Source organism: Echiichthys vipera, assembly GCF_963691815.1.
Source record: "Echiichthys vipera genome assembly, chromosome: 10".
NCBI classification, from domain to species: domain Eukaryota; kingdom Metazoa; phylum Chordata; class Actinopteri; order Perciformes; family Trachinidae; genus Echiichthys; species Echiichthys vipera.
The window spans coordinates 11,743,660-11,766,368 of record NC_139835.1 but is presented as its reverse complement, the minus strand read 5'-3'; the positions used below and the strand labels follow the sequence as shown (position 1 = coordinate 11,766,368).

The 22,709-nt window shown below is 38.6% G+C and overlaps 1 protein-coding gene across 1 annotated transcript in view; it reads right to left on the bottom strand.

The window, feature by feature from the left end:
• The window catches only part of lrp1bb (low density lipoprotein receptor-related protein 1Bb), a 287,271-nt gene that overhangs the window by 73,535 nt on the left and 191,027 nt on the right, over nt 1-22,709 (bottom strand). Inside the window, exons 33-43 of the mRNA XM_083922252.1 lie at nt 17,229-17,369; nt 16,524-16,649; nt 16,186-16,317; nt 12,341-12,475; nt 11,872-12,001; nt 9,830-9,956; nt 9,527-9,678; nt 8,733-8,857; nt 8,165-8,536; nt 3,564-3,753; nt 1,992-2,196 (exon numbers count right to left, since the gene is read on the bottom strand). Coding sequence (XP_083778378.1) covers nt 1,992-2,196; nt 3,564-3,753; nt 8,165-8,536; nt 8,733-8,857; nt 9,527-9,678; nt 9,830-9,956; nt 11,872-12,001; nt 12,341-12,475; nt 16,186-16,317; nt 16,524-16,649; nt 17,229-17,369 — 1,835 coding nt within the window. The remainder of the gene's footprint in view (nt 1-1,991; nt 2,197-3,563; nt 3,754-8,164; nt 8,537-8,732; nt 8,858-9,526; nt 9,679-9,829; nt 9,957-11,871; nt 12,002-12,340; nt 12,476-16,185; nt 16,318-16,523; nt 16,650-17,228; nt 17,370-22,709) is intronic.

The following is a 22,709-nucleotide window of genomic DNA, read 5'->3' as shown; positions in this document are numbered from 1 at the left end:
CATGACTGCTTAACCCAGATGTTGGGGGAGTAAATGACAGTGCCATTTGCAGGGAGGCAGGAATCCATCAGATGCCTCCTTGTGGGACTCTCCAGGCTTGTGTGGGGATGGGGGGATCAGGGCCTCCAGCAGCTCTGTAGTCTCAGCCATTAGTGGGACAGGCTTGTAAGCAGCATCACATTATCTCTGTGCCATACTGGGATTAATAGGACAGGTGTTGATTAAAGGAGCGCAGCGTGTGCGAGCAACAACTGGCCATCAGGCGAGTGAGAGACAGAAACAGAGACAGAAAGAGAAAGACAGGGAAAGATAGAACACCAGATGGTGTCAGATGGAACATATTGATGGTAAATTAGATTTGGGAGACATTAAGTTTACAGCTTGCAACATATTACTTTTGTGCCAAACTCCTGTTGTAATGTAAACATTTGTCATATGTTTTTATCCCTCAAAACTATTCAGCAATGTTAAAATAAGGTATTTCAATGGGATGTGGACAAACACCCAGCAGATGACCTCAATGAGCCTCGGTTTAACATGGCATAAAAAAAAAAACATGCCCAGACAGCACACTGCTGACATTAAACTCAAATGAACATCGCCGGACAGACAGCTCAGACAGACAGACAGACATTTCCAGACAGCTCTCAATTTATGTCCCCTCTATTCATGGTACAAAAGGGCATCTTTTCCTGCCCAACATGCTGACATCTTCCCTTATCATGCACTCGGCTGCCCTTTGTGAAGCACTGCCTTCATTAACAACATGAATCTCCACTCTAAAAATGGCACGGGGGAGTGAGCCATGCCACAGCTCTTGTTCTTCTCTGCCGCCAAGCATACTGTCAGCATGTAATGGCACTGCTGCAGAGAAGAGGGGTAGATGTGCCCTCGAGGACACTCCACCGCCATATAAGTTCACATTCATATGACTCTATACGAAATTGGTGTTCTATAATGTGTTTTATTGTATCTATTTTAGGGCTTAGCCCATCTTATTGTAAAAATGAAATTTTGCATTTTTTCTTGCAAAATCAGAACACACTAAAGTGACAAGGGGCCTTAATCTTCCATCTCCACAGAAAGATTCTCGTACATACTGGATTAGTTGTCTTAAGATTTTAACAACCACAGTTTGGGTTGGTGCTGAAGTTATCAGCTGCCTCTGTTTAATTTACACATTTTAATTGGAATGGTGAATCTGCACCCAGAGCGATGTTACTGCAAAGCCTTCATTAGCAGGACTGCACTGCAGCAAGGGCAGGTGGGGACCCAAAGGTGAGGACTCTCTGAGCCTTGTGACCCGACTCAGCAAACATATGGGTAGCTAATTGAGATGGGCCAAGGTGCCGAGCTGCTGAGGTCATATTAAGCAAAAACTGAAATCCATAGCAAAAAAGGCCATCTTGTACTGCAATATTTTTGACATCCACTTCATATATTATCTTTTATATATCCAGCTGGGAATTTATACATTATGCATGTATCTTTTCATGCACAGATTGAGAACCCCTTTTTCTGAGATTCTTTACTTTAGTAGGGAATGACTTCTGTGCTTAAGGAAACCATCTGTGCGCTCAGAGCTGAAATATCAGAAAGAACATCAAGAGGTATTTCAGATCCTATCCCCTCTATAGAGGATCATGTTTCAGGAGCTCAATAGGGGAGGGAGATTAAATGGAAGAAAAAAATAATAATTTCAGGAGAAAAGGGCAGATCAGTCTGACATCCTTGTTGCTTATGTTTTGAAATGAAACATCTCCATCACTGAAAGCAAAATGGGGAAGGAAAATATATTCTAACTTGTGAGTCACTGGCTCGTTTTCATAAAAAACATTTTTTGAATCATGGGAATTTCAAAGGGTGTGATACAAACGTGGATTTTTAATTAAAATGTTGATACCAAGGCCAAACAAAAAGCTAATTCATTTTACACAGGAAAAAAACCTTTCGCTCAAAAATAGGCAACCACAATTTACATATATACTCACATATCTGCTGGAACCATCATAGTCACTTCTCTCAATTTTGCCAAGGCTTCCATCTGAAAAGTAGAGCTTCTCTGCTTTGTGGTCAATAGTCAGTCCATTGGGTGTCAGGATGTCAGAACTGATGATAATCCTCATATTCTTGCCTGCTAAGGTGGATCTCATGATGCTGGGTCTCTGCTCATTCCAGTTGGTCCAAAACATCAGGCTAATATGAGAGGACAACGAAAGCAAACAATGAATAGTGATCAGTATTTTCCTTCACAGTTTTTTTGCACTAAATAGGCCAAATTCACATCACTTGAGCATAAAAAGTACTAGAAAACAAATATAGGTAGTCAGACGTTTGCTCTTATGTTTCGTCACAAAATTAAATTGCTGGAGGTTTATGCAAATATGTCAGTCTGTTATCAACATGTTGCCAAGACCTCCATGGCCTGTCATCAGCTTCCCCATTTCTGCCCTTAGGAACTCATCACCAATATAGCATAGCTCAGTTTCAGTTTGATAAAACGGATTAGCATCATACATTGTGAGATAGAGGTCATTTATTCATATTTTCCCCTCTAGGAATATGAACAACACACATAATAGCAGTGAGAGTAAATAAATGAAAGATCTATATCATGGTTTGTATGGGTTTGTAAGATGAATGGTGCATGTTTTAAATACACAGCAAAGGGGATAAAACATAGAAAAAAAGATGTGGATATGTTTCAAATGCTATAAAAACCTATTTTTCTTCTGGGCTTTCACTTTATACTATGATGAAGTCATGGAAGTCCACTCTAGTGCGATAATAAGGATTCCGGTCAGAAGTCACAACCAGGGACTGCTAATTAATCAGCTGAGTTTGAATTCTAATTAACAGACAGTGTTTCTGGAGTGGGATGGATATGGTGCCAAATAGCCATCCAAGGATGTAGTGTAGGTCTAGGTCAAAAAAAATAATAATTAGCTAGTACAACAGGAGGACGAACATATTCACTTTTTTAGCGTGCTCACATAAAAGCAGTTAAAAGCATAAAAACAGCCATTCAACAAGCTATGGGAGTAGCTCAAACAGATCAAAACACATACACATGACATAAAAATACAAATGCTACCTGAAACACAATTTGTATTTCAGTCATAATGGACAAAAACCATGGCGCTGAACGGATCCTGGCTAATAGTCACCACAATGATTATTGAAATGCAATAATAATGTGATAAAAACAAAACAAAACTTTTTTTTGTCTCATTTTGTCGATTGTTTCATATGTCTATGCAAAAACCCCATTAGAAAAACATTAAAGATGCTACAATCACTTACAGTAATTACTACACATAGGGGCTTTAAATAGATGTTAATATGTTGATATGACAAAGATCGAATTATATGTAGAGTATGGTGTCATCAGCATGGCAAATAAAATAAATACTGTTAATGAAAGTAACTAAAATATATCTACATATACATACAATACTGTGTGTGACAGTATCAAAGGCTGAATTTAGACTCAGACCTTTTTTAGATTAACGGATTAACTTGATCATTTGGAGAGTGTTTAGAGACCTAGAAAAGCTACTGACTTTTGACACTCATCCAGGGCCAGGACATGAGGATGATCTTCCTCTGAGAGTTGAACCACACCCTGCCGACTGAAGGCATCAACTCGTTTCTGGTCCACAGTTTGTCTGGTAATGGTTGAGGTAGTGGAGCTGGTCCAGTACAAGGTGTCCCAGGCCCGGTGGTAGGCAAGACCCTCCACTGAACCCACGTCTAAAAGAACAGATACATAAGACATCTGTTTAAGTCCTAACCAAGTGACCGAATTCAGACATCCCATAAAAACATGGTTTAATGAAAACACAGGCCACCCTGTGGACAAGGACATTCATGTTTACATATGCATTTAGAAAATACATCTATCATATCAGTCACAAGTTATGGCTGCAACCAAGTCTATGGAGCATGTTATGATATCTTGTTGTGTGGAGTAATGATATCAACCCAAATCGAACCTTTAAGTTATCTGCCACTGCCATCTGGGGCCACTAAACTGCAAAGTTGCCTTGTGCAGATTTAGGTAAAAAAATTGACTTTGCTTGTAACAGATGGCAGGCAGCAATTGTGTTTGAATCCTTGGTGATTGACAGGGGAATGACTTTGCACCTCACTACACTGGGCAGGCAGCATTTGTTGATAGAACAGTCACTCAGACAGCAACTAAATATGTTTTCATTGCAAACCAATTTCCTAAACAGAGAATATGATAAGACCTTTGCAGCATCCCAGGTTGGTGCAAAAATGGCAGTGAAAAGGAGGAAACCTCCAGAGAGAGACAGTGATCACAGACAGAACACCTGGACAGATTCATGTTTGATCATTTACTGTAGATTCTGTTTTTTTATGGCAATGCTTCATAAATAGTCTATTGAATATGACCTCCACTGTTTAAATATTGCACAAACATAATCACTGCACAAACATAATCACTGCATATATCGTGACTGTGACACTGCATACAGTGTGACTATGACACTGCATAGTGTGACTGTGACACCAAAATTCAAAAGAAAATGCCAAACCATAGAAACATTTATTATTATTTATATTATGCATGTAAATTACAACCCGTTCTCATCCCAACTCGTCACATACTGCCATTTCAGGATAAGGAAATGATTGTAGGTGGGGTTAGAATAAACGCTTTTGTAACGTAACTACAGTGGGGCATGAATGGAACATGAACCGCTGTCTCTTGGGTGAAAGTCTGGTGTTTGTTTAACCCATCCACCAACCCAACCTGCCTACTAACAGTTGACAGTCCGGTGCGTTTGACATTTGTGCGTTTTCAAGGCACCCTTGTGCGTCTGTGCCACTATACAAAGTTGAAGAAAAAATTCTCTAAAATCAGATAAATAATGTATAACATTACCTTGGAAAGAAGAAAAGTGTATGTATTACCCTAATACTGCCCATATATTGAAATTCAACAAAGCTACTAGCCCCAAACTGTCAGTGTTTTGAAAAACGATTATCTGCATAAATCAGGTGTTGCATTCTTTGTTTGTTCATGTGATGTATAGTAAAAATGAAAACACTTAGAAAGGCCAGAGTAGTACCTTCTTCTCAACTCAATGAGATATTGATAACGACGATTCAACAGAAACCTAAATCAATTTAACAATGCCTTAGTATTCACATAACATCTGTGTCCACCATTTGGCAAATATCTTGGGCCTAATCTTTTCGTTTTTTTAAACCTTTGCTGTTTAGCGCAGAATTTAATTTGTCAATGCCGCCCCTAATTTGCCTTAATGCTGAACATGTGGCCGATGCTAGAGGATTTGGCTATATCCCCTTATCTAAAACCCATAAACTTTACTCTAGAATACTTAGGACACCTGAGTCAGGCGATTACTAATTAATAGTTTGCAATAAAAAGCGTCTGGCAGCTTGGAGTTTCTCACAAATTGTTGGCGAGGCGAGGGAGTAATTAATGGGGGACATGGAGTTTAATTAGGGAAATATGGATGATTAACATCTTCACCTTTTCTCAATGACGCGATGCAGGCAGAAACTTTTAGAGGGAATTAGAAGAGAGTCTTTCTTTGTTTCATCAAAAGGATGGACATGTTGCTTTTACTCAACATCAAATAAGCTAATTGATAACAGGGAAGGTCATGGTATCCTAACAGAGTTGTATGCAATTGAACAGCCTAAAAACAATGTGTAGCCATTGTCTAATATAAACTACACGGGCATGTATTATGGATTCAAACATCTAAATTGTACTCAGAATAATTCCTTGCACCACTTTGGTTTTGCATTTAGCAAGTGCTAAAGTGTGAAGGACACTTACAAACCCTGACAGAGGGTTCTTATTAACGCTAGTTCATGTCTTGAAGATAAATAAATAAGCATCCAGCTCCCTCGGCAGGAATGTGGGAGTTAGGTCAGGTAGATGGGTAGGAGTGGTAGCATGCTGACAGTCTCCCAGTTTGAGGAGGGGGTGGAGAAGGTGCTGAGCTTTGTTCCTAGTAGAAACTTCACAGAATGGCAGAGGATGCTAGCCGTGCAGAACAGAGGGTTTTGCTGTTCATCTGACTCCAGTCATGCTTATCAAGACCGGACTGACTGGGATTTAGTGAAGGAATAGAGAGGGATTGGTCCCATCATTCAATCTGTGACAGTCAGTAAGCAGAAACCTTTCCAACATTACAGCATTATACCCTACTGATTTAGTATTAAATGGTCTTTTCAGAGGAGTAACTGCTGGACAGAATGGAGGAGTGAAGGAAAAAATGCTATTAATGCTATGCTACCATTGTACATATTATAAATGTTATGAGAGTATTGTTTTCTTGACAAGGTTGCCCTTATGATTAAAACTGAAAAATAAAAGTAACACCATATTTAATAGGGCTGGCAGATAATAGAACAACTAGAACAATCTTCAAGTTCAGAAAATCACATCACTTTATTGTAATGTAGCCTTTAAAACCAGGAAAAGAGATTTCATATTATGATATCCAAAATCTAAGACAATATAGTCTCACGATATGGATATATTGCCTAGCCCTTCTATATTCACGATTATTGACTGTGTCAGTGTCTGTACTGTACTGGATCTGCTCAGCAATAGTACCACTGTGTACAAGAGCTAGGAAAATATATAGTGATTCATCAATTTATGCAATATTACATTCTCAATTCAATATTGATTCAGAAAATTCTGAAATTGATTATTTCCATTATAGTGAAGCTCTAGTTGAGCGGGGGCAAGCAGGGTTTATGGTGGCCACTCGTGTCCTGGTGCCGTTCATGCCGTGGACGTACTAAACCAAACTAAGGTCTTTTTTTCTAATCCTAACCAAGTGGTTTTCATGTCTAACTCTAACCGTCACCTTTAGTAGGCTAAAATTGGTCACATAATGGAGGAGCCTGTTCAGTGAAAGGCTGCTCCAGCCCAAGTGTAGGACCAACAGGCTCAAAAACTCCTTTGTCCCTCAGGCCATCATCCTTTACAACTCCTCACTCGGGGGGAGGAGGAAACAGAAGGGAAGGAGGAGGAAGGAGTGGGAGCTGAGGACTGTGCAATAATCTACTCATACATACATACCTGGACACTTTTTTTTGTTCAATACCTTAATCCACCACTTAAGTGCAATAATTTAATCTTACTGCTCATTACTGCCATATAGTCATACATATTTTATCTTACATCTACGTTTCTCTACACTTAACTTATCTGATTTAATTTTCCGTGAATTTTATTTGACCTGTATTCTTACATCTATATTTATTTAAGAGTTTATTATTTTACTTTCTATATATATTTAGCTAAGAGTTATTGTTGATCTTATACTGTATATAGTAGATGTTATACTTTTATACCTTCTTTGTAAGCTGCTGGAAATTCAATTTACCTGCGGGAGTCATCCCAAAGGGATCAATAAAGAGAAGTCTAAGTCTAAGTAATGGTGTTTTTGGTGCATTGTAGTAGTAGTAGTCATTTTTTTCAGCCGACCTGCAGTCAGTCACTATCTTTTGCCTAACTTCAGTTCTCCATTTTTCCATAACTTGTCATACAACATCCTAACATCCTGTTCATGAAGTAATTTTAATAGTAATAATAATACTACCTACTTCTCTAAATAATATCTTCTTCTCTTAATTTTTGTTGGGGGCAGTTTGTTGTAAACCAGTACAAATACTGAACACATAATAATTTAACAATTTTCAGAAGGTAATCTAATTATTTGTGTATTTCTGTCATCCACACTAATAACTGAATCAATATTGAAGCATTTAGATCAATATCAAATCCAATCGATATTGAATCTAATCATGACCTAAATAATCAAAATTGAATTTAATCGCAAGGTTTTTTACAATACCCAGTCCTACTGTGTAGTACAGAAATAAGTGTTGACAGCGATTACATCGTAATATGCAATCAACGTAGTTACAGATAAGTAGAAAAATAAAACAGACTTGGAGTGTAAGAATGTGTTTCTGGTAGCAGTTACCTGCTAAAAAAGCAAGTGAAGCGTGAGCCTTTAAGATGACGCACAGACAGCTGAATTGATTCAAATTCTAATAAAGCTTGTGACTGTGCAAGTGTATGTGTGTGTTAAGGACATAGGGACTGAAAAAACACTGTGGGAATTTAAAATTCACTTACTTTCTGCAATAATAGATCTTCCTGTCCAGTCATCGTTAATCATCTGGATGTTTCCAAAATGGACGTCACTGAAAAAGATGCGGTTGGTACGAGATGTCTTCTGACTGAAGTCAAAGGCCAGGGCGATGACATTCTTGAAAAAAGCAGGATTTTCAAAAGGCTGGATGGGTGAGTTGAGGTCATTCTCATCTGAAAGGTGAATGCTTTTCAGTATGGTCCTCTCAGAGAAGAGGAGATAACCTTCATAACGCTCACAGCCAAAGCCGTCCTCTGCCAAGCGACCATGGGCGCAGGAACAAGTCCGGCGACCACTACCCAGGTGGAAGCACAGCTGCTGGCAGCCTCCATTATTCTTGGCACAGGGGTTTGTGCCTTCGAAACAAAGACACATGTTCAAATACTGATTTGCCTCAGTTTTTGCCCCCCTTGCGATCATGTTTAAATTGCACATGATTATACATCACGGAAAATATAACAGTGCAGCTACAGGAATGTTTTTAAATATAAGTATAGGCATAGGCTGCAATAGTAAAGGTCACTGTGTGAATCAATAAGTAAAAACCTCTACCTTTTTCTCTGCCTCGATTAAAGACTGTCACATCCTTCAAATTGACGCCCAGACCACTCCTCATGGTCACAGCCTCACTGGTGTCTGTCTTTAAGCCACGTCGGATTGAACCATTGGAGTGAGCCCTTAAGTACACCAAGTTAGGTAGGGAAAAATAAGTGGCTTAAGCTTCAGTGAAGAAAATAAACTGTATTCTCACTTTTCACTGGGGCAGGTTAATGACAAAGCAAGATAGACACAAAGACTGATCATTTCATTTCATAATAGTAAAATCCAAGACTGCAGTCATCCAGTCCTGACATACAATTCAGGTTGTTAAGATAAAAGTACAATAAAGCTTATTTCAATTGTGGTGGAGAAATAGATGATTTATCTTCAAGTCATGAAAGAAAGAAACAAGCAAAACAGACAAACAAACAAAAGGCACATGGTAAACTATTTAACAAGCATTTGCTAACCAGTATTTTAAAACCATTCTGTTGTTGCTTCAGAGATGTTCCAAAGAACTGCAGATGTATAAAAATGTATTAAGCGACACATTTCATGAAAAAATAATAAGGCTTTATTTAATGTAACTGTGTGCTTAAATGTGAGCAAGGATAAAGATTCACCCTTGATGATAAATGGAATTCCACCTAGAGTATTTACAAAAAAAGGAATTGACCCTTGCTATGAGGTGCTGCTATTCTTAATATTTTCCTTTGAAGACCTATGGAGGGAAGGGTTATTGTCAGGTTAGTATTGCAGGCTCTACAGTGCATTGCATGTGTGCAGTTATGAAAATAATAAATTACCTGTCAGACCAGTAGATGTAAGGCCCAAACACAGCCACTGAGAACAGGTCTACGTTGGCCACTGACAGTACAATCTCCCGGCTCTCACCTGTCTCAAGGTTGATCCTCTCGATCTTATCTGTGCGGGCGTCACACCAGTATAATGTATTTTCCTAGAAGGTAATTTTAAAATGCATATCACCAACCAAAGCTGTTAGGGAAAGTCATAGTTCAGGCTCAAAAAAGATGAGTTTCAGAATGTAGAAGTGGAGTGGAGCGGGAAGAGGTTAGCTACAGTGTTTGTGCATCTGTGTGCAACTGTACCTCGTAGTCTATGGAAATTCCATTTGGCCACATGATGCCTGAGTTGACCAAGGTAACCTGGTCTGAGCCATCCAGACGGGAGCGTCCGATACAGGGGTTGTGGCCCCATTCAGTCCAGAAGAGATACCTGGTGAGCATTTAAGCATCACAAACACATACTTCTATACATGAAAAAATAAGTAATACAAGATAAGATAAGATACAATAAGATAACACTGTCTTGCAACAGAAGGTCCAACAATTATACATGAAGACATGAGACAACATCAATAAAAGACCTAAAAAACATCCTTGACTAATAAATATAATAAGGGGTCCAGCTCTGCAAGAGTGGTCATAAATAGTCTGGCCTGCCTTCCTGTTCTGATTCAGCAGTGATATGGACAAAGGAACAAATTAATGTTTGTATTTGTTCTTTCTGCACTCAGGAACCCTATAGCGCCTCCCAGAATTGAAGGGGAATATCTGTATTTTTGGACATGGACCCTATTTCCCCATGTATAAGTGCCTAATGGGAACAACATTTTTTAAAATTGGTCCAGTATTGAGCAAGATCACTGCAATGTGGCAGCCACGTACCGGGCTGCAACGTAATCGAATAGGATAATGTGCACCGTCATATACATCAACTAAAAGTGCTTGTTTTTTCAACTGATGGACTGAGATTGTTATTTTAAGTGTAGCTTAATAAAACAGTGGCTCATGTTTGTGCATTTTCGAATTGTGCCAACAAAATGTCACTATACGTCATTCAGCTTTCATAGACAAATGTTCCTGTTGTTTAGAAGAGGCTGAAGCTGTGGCTAGTTGTGCTACAAATGGATCCTTACACTCCGGACACACTGCCCGTTGCAGACCATCGGGTCTGCAGTTTGACCAGTATGACTACTGCCAGCCAAAGAGGAGAAGAAATCCTCCCAAAGCACATTTTCCTGAAGAAAATTATGTTCCAACAGTGGAGAGGCTAATGCTATTAGCTAAAGTTGCTGTGTTGACCCGGATCAGTGGCTACACAACAAAGCATGGCAGGATAACAGCAATTTCTCCATCTTTACATAATGTAGGCAGGCAGTTAAAGTCACAATGTTATACTGTCAGTGACAAAAACAAGCACTTTGTGGAAGTACATTGGCGGTCATTATTGCCCCGTTCAATTACATTGCAGACCGGTGCACGGCTTGCAAAATCTTTCTTCTGGGGTAGTTACAGTTGAAAAATAAACGTCCCTATCTCAGAGGACAGTGATTGTAATGTGACTACTTTTTATGATAACAGTAAATGAGCCCTGTGAATGTGTAAATAATTATCAACACAAATAAAATAAAAAGTTTAGAAAGCCTGTTTAGCATTACTGCCAATACACTGAAAAATGTATGTATGTATATCTATATATGTAAAAGCCCAATATTGTTCAATAGTGTTGGTTTGCCATTACATCCTATATTGGTCAGATTTTATTCAAGAGAGCTATCCACTCAGCATGACCAAAGTGTATTCGCTTGCTACCCACAAGAGAGTTTTAGAGTTTCTAAAGGCAAATGTAAACATGACTTCTGTCTTCAAGAAATGCTTTTTGAAAGCATTGCACCACTGTTAAAGGGGAACTTCAATGTTATTCATATGGCCTAAGTCAATACAAAAATATCAGAAACATAAACAACTCTCTCCCAAATCAAAAACTAGAATGCTAAAACTCAAGTTTATGATGTCATCAAGTATAACGTGTGGAGCTGCTCCATAAGCAATGAAATGAGAAAATATTTTATAGCTGACACTTAGAACACCCAGGCAAATGTTCTGAGTATATGGGGGACATTTTCTGTTTCACAAATGACAATACTACAATAACATGGGGCTCATTTGGATATAAAAAAGAAAATCATTCATGTAAGACTTACTTGTTGATGTTAAAATATATAACTATTTAATATAAATAAATATAAATAACTACTCTTAATTAAGGTGGAATTCTCCTTTAATATGGTTGCTAGAGATTACAGCAAACAGTGCACTGAAATTGTGAAAACAAAAACATGGCCTACCCTTTCTGTGGATGTACAGCAATGGCCCTAGGCTGATCAAGTCCTTCAGATATGACCACTGAGCGGTAGGCACCATTCAGACGTGAGATTTCTATTAGATTGAAACCATGATCTGTCCAATACAGGTTTCCTGTGGAGAAAACCGCAATTGCCAGCATATGTAAACACAGCCGTGGTTTATTGATCCTCAAAGGCACACGGTATATGACAAAATCCTGCCAGAAACTTACACATATACTACTAATAACCATTTGTGCACACACATATGTCCTGTGAATGATTTTGTGTGGAGGATACCCGACTCACTAATACTTAATGTGTTTCAGCAATTAAAAAAAATTAAATAAACACATATACTCAATGCCATAACTAGAATCAGAACACATAAAGTGGGGATTTACACTAATCAATGCCAACTTGACAGTCTCTGGTAATAGACTCCCAGCACCCGGGGAGTGACAATACTAACCAGCAATCCAGTCAACAGCGATGCCTTCCACCCTGCTGATGCCGGTTGTAATGATGTCCTCCCTCCAGGTCTGATCACGTTTGGCCCGGGATATTCTGTTCAGTCCCATGTCTGTCCAGTACACAGTGTCATTTCCTGCAAAACATACAATACAGTTGATGACAAGAGAAAATAGAATGATTAATGTGGCTGCCACAGAAGTATTTATGCCCTCAAACAAAGCAGCTCATGAAACCAGATTTTACTGCAGCACGGCCCATTTCACCAAATGTTGTGTGGGACTATAAAGCATGATGATGAAAATACCCCCACAGTTCATCCCCAGCTCTTTGTTGAAATAAAGTGCCCGAAAGGCAATTGTCGGCCAAATTTTACAGGGCAGTATATTGCTTCATGCAAAACATGGTGTTGGTAAAACCTTTCTGGTTTTACAGCCCCATTACATAAGCAAATAAAATAGAGGGTAATTTATTTACACTGTAGTCTTCAAGTGCATCTCTGTGCACGCCTGTCAGTTTGGCTCTGTACAGGTTGTCAGGAGGTTAGGAGGCATCATACGTCTATTTGCACGTTCTTGTTTCTGTTGCCTTCACACTGTGTTAACACATAGCACACATACAGTATCACAGAATAGAGCTGCAGGGCTTTCATCAGTTCTGCTCTGGCAGCCTGGCTTCCATATTGAAAAATAAAAGATGTGCATGAGCTATCAGCTGCTGCTCTTGGATCGGCTTCGTAATGTATTTGCATGTGCACCTACACAAAGTAATAACGGGGAGGACATCCGGCAATCTTGTTCTTTACTTTGGCTTTTGTCTTTTTTGGACTTGGATTGTTATTTTCTCTTTTTCAATAGCTGTGGTCACATATAAAGATTGTTATCGAAATTGGTAGTCATTCAGATTCTGAGTCAGACTTCAGGCTCTCTTGATAATTACTTTTGTAACAGCCAACCTCTTTTTTTATCCTCTGTGACTCTTTCTTAAGATGAAGATACTCTACATGGAAAGTTCTGTACAGTGCAGAGTTTATTGTGATTATGTATGAACCATACCTACCACCATAATTAAAAGTGTCCAGCCAAATGCTAACGTCAGCATGCTCACAAGCTTACAATGACAATGCTAACATGCAGGTGTTAGCATAAACACAGTAATATTATACTGCTAACCAAATCAACAGTTAGTTTCTTAATAAGCTAATCAACAAATGTGCTAATTTGTAATAAAACATACAGCTGAATATTGACAGTTCTTATGCAACACAGACATAATTAAGTCAATCATTGGAAATATTCTAATTTTGACCTGGTGAGTGCACAAGCTGAGATAAATTACAATACAATTCATCCTTATTCATCTAATAGTTGTTGAGACCTTTTGCTCACAACCATAAATGTCAAGCTAATGAGGGCGACAAAGGAAAAGTCAAGCGATCACCCAAGTCATTTTAATTCAGCATCTGGAACCGTAAAAATCTGTACAGTAGTTATATTTCTGTTAGTGTTTGGTATTTTAGTCTGGAGTGGTGGAGTCACACACTGAACAGAGCTAAAAAAGAAAACATTTTTTGACTTCTGTCCCTGAACACCCCAGCAGATATTTTTGGATTAATTTCCACGGTGGAGGATATCAGCCCAATAGACTTCCTTTGTGGTGTGTTTGTTACTCTAAAACATTTTTTAAAAATCCAAAACAGACCCAGTAACTCAATATAATCCACAGACTTTGCTGTGGTTATTGGTATTGTTTTGTTCCCTTCATTAGATACAACTCTGTAGAAAAAAGCTCCTTGACAGGTGACAGGTGCGGTCTGGTCGATCTCTAACTCTGCCACAGGCATTCAGTTGGGAATATTAAATCATTTTCCGCGACTTATTGTAAATATTTACTTTTTCTACTTTAATTTCTTTGTAAACCTACATAGGAAAGTACTAGAATGCATCTTGTGCTGCTTTTCTCAAAAGAATTGTTGCAAATCCTTAGCATATGAACCCTTGTGAGAATGTTGTTTGTTTCTCTTTTCAGTTGTTCATATGCAATTTCCTTTACACAGATGTTATCATGCTTCAGTAGGAACCTATTACATATATGAAATGATACTAGCCTATAGTATATTCATAGCATTTGTTGGTGTAATAAATATATCACTTGTATCCTATATACTGTATAATATGGAAGGAAGCAGGGGCGTAACAAAAACACGTTTTGCAGTCGACATTACGGCACCTTCATTTGACTCAATAACTGCTTTGTATTAAGACTGTTTCAGAGGGTTGTGAGGAAATAGTTATCTATGTTGAGGTTCCCCTATAATGTGAATTTATTAATCATTCATCTACACTGCACTCACCTAACAGACCATTATTCAAAAGGTTTGAGCCCACTATAGCAGAGACCTTTCCCTTCCTTGTTTTAAGGTTGAAAAGGAAGGTTTGTACTGTAGGATATTAATGAAGGGAAGAGACATGTGAGGTGTAATACAATGTTGTTTAGCAAATTTAGTTAAAAACATACTTCAAGGCAGTGTGGGCATTGTTTTGAATGGTGAACACAATGCCCACACTGCCATGACAAAGACCTGGATAAAAATGGGTAAAGTATCGCTTTAACTAGTTACTTACTGTCTCATAAGTAATGCACTTGATGTTACCTATGTATATATTATACTGTATATAGCATAGACATTAACTGATTTGCTTTTGTGTCAGTACTCTGTACTATTGTTGGTAATACACTGACTATAGATAGTACCACATACAACTCCACTTTAAAACATTTGTACTATCCCTTTAAGCTCTACACTTTATTTAATAACGGCATGCTGAATTTGATTGTTAATAGTGAAGTATGAGTGTAAACATAGATGGGCAGACATAGTAGCAATCGTGGCATACATTTTCTCTCCACTTGACATTATAAAGACCACTACAGAGCAGCTCGCCTGGAAGGATTCCATGTCCCAGACACTAGGGGAGTATGTGTATGCCAACATGGTTGCTAAATCTCATAATCCAGTTCAGAGACGGTGTGTCTAGTGACTATGAAACTTTCGCATTACCTCTGCCAAGGAGGTTATAATTTCAGTTTGTTTGTCTGTCAACAGGATTAGAGAAAAACTTCTAGCCTGATTTCCATGAAACTTCAGCCAAGGAAGAACCAATTCAATTTTGGAGTGGTTCTGAATCACGGGGCAGATCCACAAATAATGCTATTTTGGTAAACATTGTAAAATAGGGCATTTGTGCTGCATTCAAGTGGTGTAGGGATAATCTGAAAAAATTGTTCCCAACTAGGACAATTCATACTGCATTAACATTGTGACAAAGAGCCTAGGGGAGCTCTTTAGTCTCTGAGTGCCCTTCTAGTTGTTATTATCAGTGCTTCATATAAGGTTTCTACAATATTAAATTAAAATATAATTAAAAATACTCAGCTGAAAATTTTGAGTTCTATTGTCAAGGTTTTGTCAAGCTTTGTCCAAGATTGTTAGAGGTGCATGGCGTTTGAACAAAATGTCTTGTGAATGTATCGTATGTGACATTACAGCCTTGTAAAAATGTATTGCATCTGTGGATTAGAGAGTTGAAAAATGAAATAATAATTCTATGTGGGAAACAATAACAGTGAAGTCCAAGAATGTGCTTTGTTTTGCAGATAAACCAAAGGTCATAGCTATTTATAAGCCCACAAAACAACCTCACGTTTCTACTTAAAAAAAACAGCATGCAGTATGTACATTAAACCCTATCAAAAAAAAATCTCTTCAAGCTTCATTGGATCTCTGATATCTGCTGCCTCATAGTCATTATCAGAAGTTCCTCTGTGTGTTGCATGATATCATACCTGCATGAAAGTCAACTCCTACAGCAAACAGTGTTCCTGTGATGGGCATGAGGGCTTCACTGTTGTCATTTGGGTCAAGAGCGATTCCCCGGATTCCCTCGTGGATGGAATACATCAGAAATGAGTCAACACCTAAGGAACGACAAATGACTGATTATACCCAAAACAAAGATATTACAGCACTGTAAATGGCGGATGCCCTTTGACCTACATTTAGATTATTTACATGTACTGAACAAAAGTACATTGCTTCACATTTAGAGTAATGAATACAGAAAAATGTCATTGTTCATAGGAACATATTGGCAACTCTAATTGATATATTTTGGGAAACGTACCCTCGCAAGACATGCGGTCGCTACGCAAGTTGTAGCCAACAGTGCAGGAACAGCTACGGGTGTTCTCAGAAGTGGGGAAGCAGAGCTGTGAGCATCCTCCGTTGTTTATCTGGCACTGGTTTCTTCCTAATTTTTAGGCACAAACAAAAAAAAAGAAAGAAATAAGGTACCATAAATAAGTGTATGTGGGTAGCAATGTTTCCGTTATGGAAAAATTGGTGCTGGTCCAAGTGTCCTGGAAGATGTCTCGGAACATTTTCAGGAAAATATTATATCAAGCTTAAAAACAATTGATAGACAGGCTTTATAAAGAATGAACACCAAACTCATATTGGTGTTCTTCTGGGACATAAAATCAAATTCGCTATGAACAATTTCTCAAATAAAAGAAAATAGAATAAAAGTGCAGCGTGCAGCGTGCAGCGTGCAGCGTGCAGCGTGCAGAGTGCAGCGTGCAGCGTGCAGAGTGCAGCGTGCAGCGTGCAGCGTGCAGCGTGCAGCGTGCAGCGTGCAGCGTGCAGCGTGCAGCTTAGCTGGAAATTTTTCCCCCGGGACATCTTGAGCGGAGAGATTTTAATTTGTTGAACTTCAACAGATTTTACCAGTAAACAAAAAAAAACGGGATAAAAGACACCCAGGTAGGTAGTAGTGTGTGTGTTTCTCTGTGTCTCTACCTGTGTATTTGTGTTTTGTGAGCATGCTTACCTTTCTGACCCTCCCTGTCGTACACTTTCATATGAACCACCCCGCTCGTCTTGTTTCTCAGGATCACAGGGTTCCGTCCTTCTCGCTTGGTAACTGTTCCCAGATGTGCCGATTCCTCATCTGCCCACCAGAGTTTCCCGCCTGTAACCATCAATGTTATTTGCTGATATGGATATGAAAAATATGACCAAAGATGCAGATTCAGTAAAACTGCAATGCTAGGGCGAATTTTGGTGTATTCAGGTAATACTGCAGCATTATGTCTTCTTCAATAGCAAATGCATGCAAATCATGCTGTGATGCGAACACGCATTCAAAAACACTACAGCACAGTCAAATACCAATTCCAAGTGCAAACAGCATGCTTCAGCTTTCACTCTAATCCACCAAGGCTGGCACTCTTATGCCATAAAGCCCCTTAATAATTGAAGCAGTCTCTGAGCTGATTTGAGATTAAAGACTGGGTTACTCTGCTCCCTGCTCTGCACACTTTCTGATGATGATGCATGCATCTTGCAGCCTTAAAACATAGTTACTTTGATTTTTGGGAAAGGTTTGCACACCAACAAAGACTCTTCCATGCACGTCAACAACTTTGGGGCGTTACTTTACTATTATTGAGTCATGTGGGCGCAATTATAATTTTCAATGTCACGTCTACAAATGGAATTGGAAGATTTACACATAATTCATATATTTATGACTATGGCACGCACATTTAATTTCTGACCATTGATATTCAGTAGAATCACACCATGGATGTATAAATGGAACTGGATACAGCATTGGAGGCGAGGACCTGTTCATTGAAAGTTGCTTAGTGACTCATTAAGTGATTAAATGATTTAATCGTGCAGCTCTTCTAGATTTTCAAAATGTTATTGAAACGAATGGATGAAATTCACACAGTGAAGAGATTCGTTTTGTGGGGGCTTCGACCGAAAAAAAAGTACCACTGATTTACAGATTCCTCTTTCCCACTGTAAGTCTAAAAGGAAAAGTATTTTTGGGCATTATATAACATACCTGGAAGTTGTAATGAATGGTTTTGCTTCAAATTGGCTTCAAATTTGCACTTACTGTACATGAACAGCACTAATAAATCTAATTAGGTAATTTTTGGTATAGAACCGTTGGGTTCCTTTGGGATCTGAGACATCATTGCCTCATCTTTGATTTTTTACTTTTTAAGATCATACTACTTTAATGAGCCAATCTTTAAAAGCAAAGTGCTGGGTCCAGCATAACTGAGAACATGAACTGTAGTTGTTGTGTGTCATGACGTTTCACTGTCTTCTCCCTGACAGACTGGCTGGCCTGTCGGGCTCTGTCTAGGCTTCAGTAGTGTGGCCGTCATGAGCGAAGTGATGAGTGCGTCTTTCTAAAGAGGCTCATTATAGGATCCTGACCCCAGCACACTCAGCCACCATCACACTATCCTCCAACCCCCATCTCTGTCCTCAGCAGAAATCACTGATGCACAGTCCAGGCACTTTGCCACAGACTCTACAGACGTGACAGGAACTCTCATTTAAAATCCTACTGAAGTGCAAAGTGTAGAACAGTCAGATGGTTCCCCTGGCTTCAAAATAGACACTGTAAATGGGGTGGAGATGGACCTAGTATTATTCTTTTTTTAAACGGACAAAATTCCAAAAATGCACCATTACACAGAGGAGGCATACTTTAAAATAGGAAGCATAATGGAAAGAAAAAAACATCAAAATTGGCTATTGTTAAGGATCATCTTCCTAAAAGAGTAAAACATAAATCATGTTTTAAAAGCATAGCAACCCTTCACTGAGGAATTACTCTGCTAAGCTGCAGCAGCATCAGCAGCCACCTATGAAACGACTTACAGGTAAATACAATTGTAAATGTTTTGTACTAATTAAATTCTTCTGAGCTGCATGTTGGGGCAAACAAACTAGTGCAGTTTATTACTCTCTTGGGCTACCATATATTACAGGTCAACTATAGTATAATGCAACCTTATGTAGATGAGAGAAGAACATGTTTGCAGTCAATAAATATGTTGGCGATTGTTACTTGCAATTTACTGTATTTTACTTTTATTTGTATCTGTTACTACAGATTTGGATTTACAAAAAACGAATGAACAAAAAAAACCTGTCCCCTTTAGGCTTCATACCATCAATCCCTTGAAGGTGAGACACTGTTTTGTTATCTCACCCTTTTTTGATTTATTTAGACTAGAAAATGTACACACAGAAACAAATCCCACTTGCATTAATAGCTTTGGGCTCAATGTCGTAACGTAAAAGACGCTGTCACAAATCAGACACATTCCCATGAGTGAGAATGACAGTCTACATGCAGTTTACAAAACATTTGACCCTGGAGGGCATGCTAGCCTAGATTAGCTTCGCACCCTGTGTTAATTTGATTTTGGGGGACCGCTGGCTAGCTGTGATTGCTCGCTTGTGGCACATCATATTCAATTTCCACCTCAACTGCTAGTTTGATTCTAGACAAGTCAAGCCTGATGGATCACCCACACCTTCTAAATAGGAGCCCTCACCTCTCCCTCAAGCCAATCCAATTATTACAGAGCCCTAGGATCTGAGTAGATCGACCTTGTGTCACAAAGAGTGCCTTCATTACATCTTTTCTCAAGCAGCTGTAGCAATAAGCACTCAAAATGAAAAAGCCAAAAGGACGCACGAGCACCCCAGTATGTTTGTTTTAACACACTGCTGAGTTTGTTTGATTACAGTCATTTTGCACTCTGAAGTTGACAGTCTAGGTTTAATTAGGCCCATCAATGTGGCTGCATCATCACAAAACCTTTACAGAATAATTTATTCTGCAGCAATCCTAGACTGATTTTCTCTCTACGAACTGTACTCCTCAGATACCACTGCAGTACAATAACTTTTGCATTTTTTGTGGGCATGTGCCTGCCTCCGCCTCATGCTGGGAGAGAGTTACAGATCCTAATAGGTTAATTTTTTACACAATTTCATGTTTACACAAGGTTCCCTCATTTACCCATAAAGTTGTTTGGAGCAACCTCAACCACTTTAAACATGACCTACTGATTGATCATTCTATCACAGTCCAGAAGAGAGTCAAATGTTAGATTGATGCTAATTAATGTTTATTGACTAAATCAGGACTCAAGAACTCTTAATTATCCATTATCACTTGGCAATACCTAAATGTTATCTCACTAACAGGTTACACATGTATTTATCTGCATATTTAGATTGTAATTATAATACTCTGTGCTATTCTATAAGTATCTAATACAATTTTGCTGAACTAGTAAGACAGTGAAGAAACAAAGAGGAGATATAGAAAACTCTGGGGTAGTGAATGGTCAGCAAATGCACTTAATTGCATTTTCCACCATGGAGACAAAACAACACCATTTGGAGAAGGAACATTTCTCTCTAATAGGCATCACCAATAGTCTATTCACTTGTCAACAAATGTAGCTCAGGATTGGAAAATATCCTGCCTGGCTTCCCACATCCTCATTTTGAGCTGACCAGATACATTTTACAAGTACAGTATGTGCTCAGTGATCTATAGCAAAGGAGGGAGGCATCTAAGAACTGAATGAAATAAAATGCAAGATACTAATCATAGGCAAAGAGGAAATTAAAATGTGCACTGTGCTCAGGAACAGTATTTATAGTAAACATTAATATTGTAGTTTAAAACTGGTACAATGAGTTTGAAATGCGTGTAAATATAAACAGAGTGAACTGTGCTGAGGCATCCATATCACACTTTATGAAAATGGTTGTCATTATTGCTAACGCATAATCTGGTAAAGGGTGAAAAGGGAATAGGAGTTATTTTAGGTGTTATTAAACACTAAGCTTAACATTACAAACATATTAAGTTATTTGATAGCTCAATGTCTACACCTCACAGTGGGTAAAGCCAGTCATCTCATGCCTGGATGGTGATATCTCATTAAAAGAGGTCTTATGAGTATTAAATACACTTTCATGCTTGCATGAATCCAAATATAAATGTAGAAATCAACTAGATTGCTATCTTCTATAATAAAGTAATTCATTACCATGCAATAAACATATTGCTGAAACACTTTAAAATTTCTCTATTTAACGTATAAGAACAACACAGTACAGTGATGTTCATTCTACCATTCAAAACAATTTCCTCAACATAACAAAATGTCATTAATCGTGATTGATGGAGACTTGAAAACATTATTTCACTGTTTTGCTGTACCTGCTACTGTGCAGGGACCAAGCCATTAGTCTTTGTCACCTCCAGTTTTATCTCCCATTTATGAAATGCAATAATGAAGTCTCCATTTTCATAGAAGATACAGTCCTCCATATTTAAAGTCTTTACTGTAAGAAATGCCAATAGAAGTTAACCAAAACCATGAGGATTGAAGTTACTGAATGCTAACAGCTAACAAAACAGTGAGATTCCATTCCGCCTCTGTTGTTATTCTGTAACAGTGTGTTCATGCTCTCAGCACATGCTGCCACACACAAAAAAAGCCCTCCCATGATTAATAATAAGCTTCAAGAACAAAAATATCACCCTCACAACACTCTTGATTTAATTTTTTCCTTTAACACAAAATTACTTTGGTACACACACACACACGCACGCACGCACGCACGCATGCACGCACGCACGCACGCACGCACGCACGCACGCACACACACACACACACACACACACACACACACACACACACACACACACACACACACACACACACACACACACAACCACACACACAACCACACAGCTCTCTGTTCAGTATGTTTGCTGTCTTCTCATCGCCAATCTTGGCGAGGAAAATGCATTTGCATAGCTCACTGGGAAGCTTCCCAACTGTCAAGATTGCAGCAATATCGAAGTGAGACAATTTAAAATTCTAATTCCGATTAGATCTGGAAAAAACGAAGGACTGAATTACATTTTATTTGTCACCAATTTGTAGTACAAACATGCCCAAACACCATTACCAATTACCAATTAATAAAGGTTGATTTCTGTTACTGATATGGCACAGTTATATTAAACCTGACTAACCAATAATTTGTTTTCCATTAGCAAAAGTTGTAAGTAGTACCTTGATTATTATCATTATACATGTATATGTTTTTGTACCACCTTGGTTGGGGTTAAAACACTCCACTGATTGATCAGAGAAAGTTGTCAGTGGTCCGACATGGGACTTCCTATACAAACCTAAAATTTAGCCAAGCTAATGTCAATAACAACGATTCCCTTGTCCAAGATTTTAAAAAACGGCAGCCTGCAAAACTACACCGTATACTACAACAGACACTACAGCATACACTATGTATACTACCCCGTACAATTGACGGTGTGATGTCCCTCTGTTTCGTTGCCGTTTAAAGAATGAATCAAATGTCATGTTTCAGATGATGTCACAGCAGTTTCATCTGCCATAGTGTCACAAAACACATCAATAACTGTTATATGTGTAGGTGC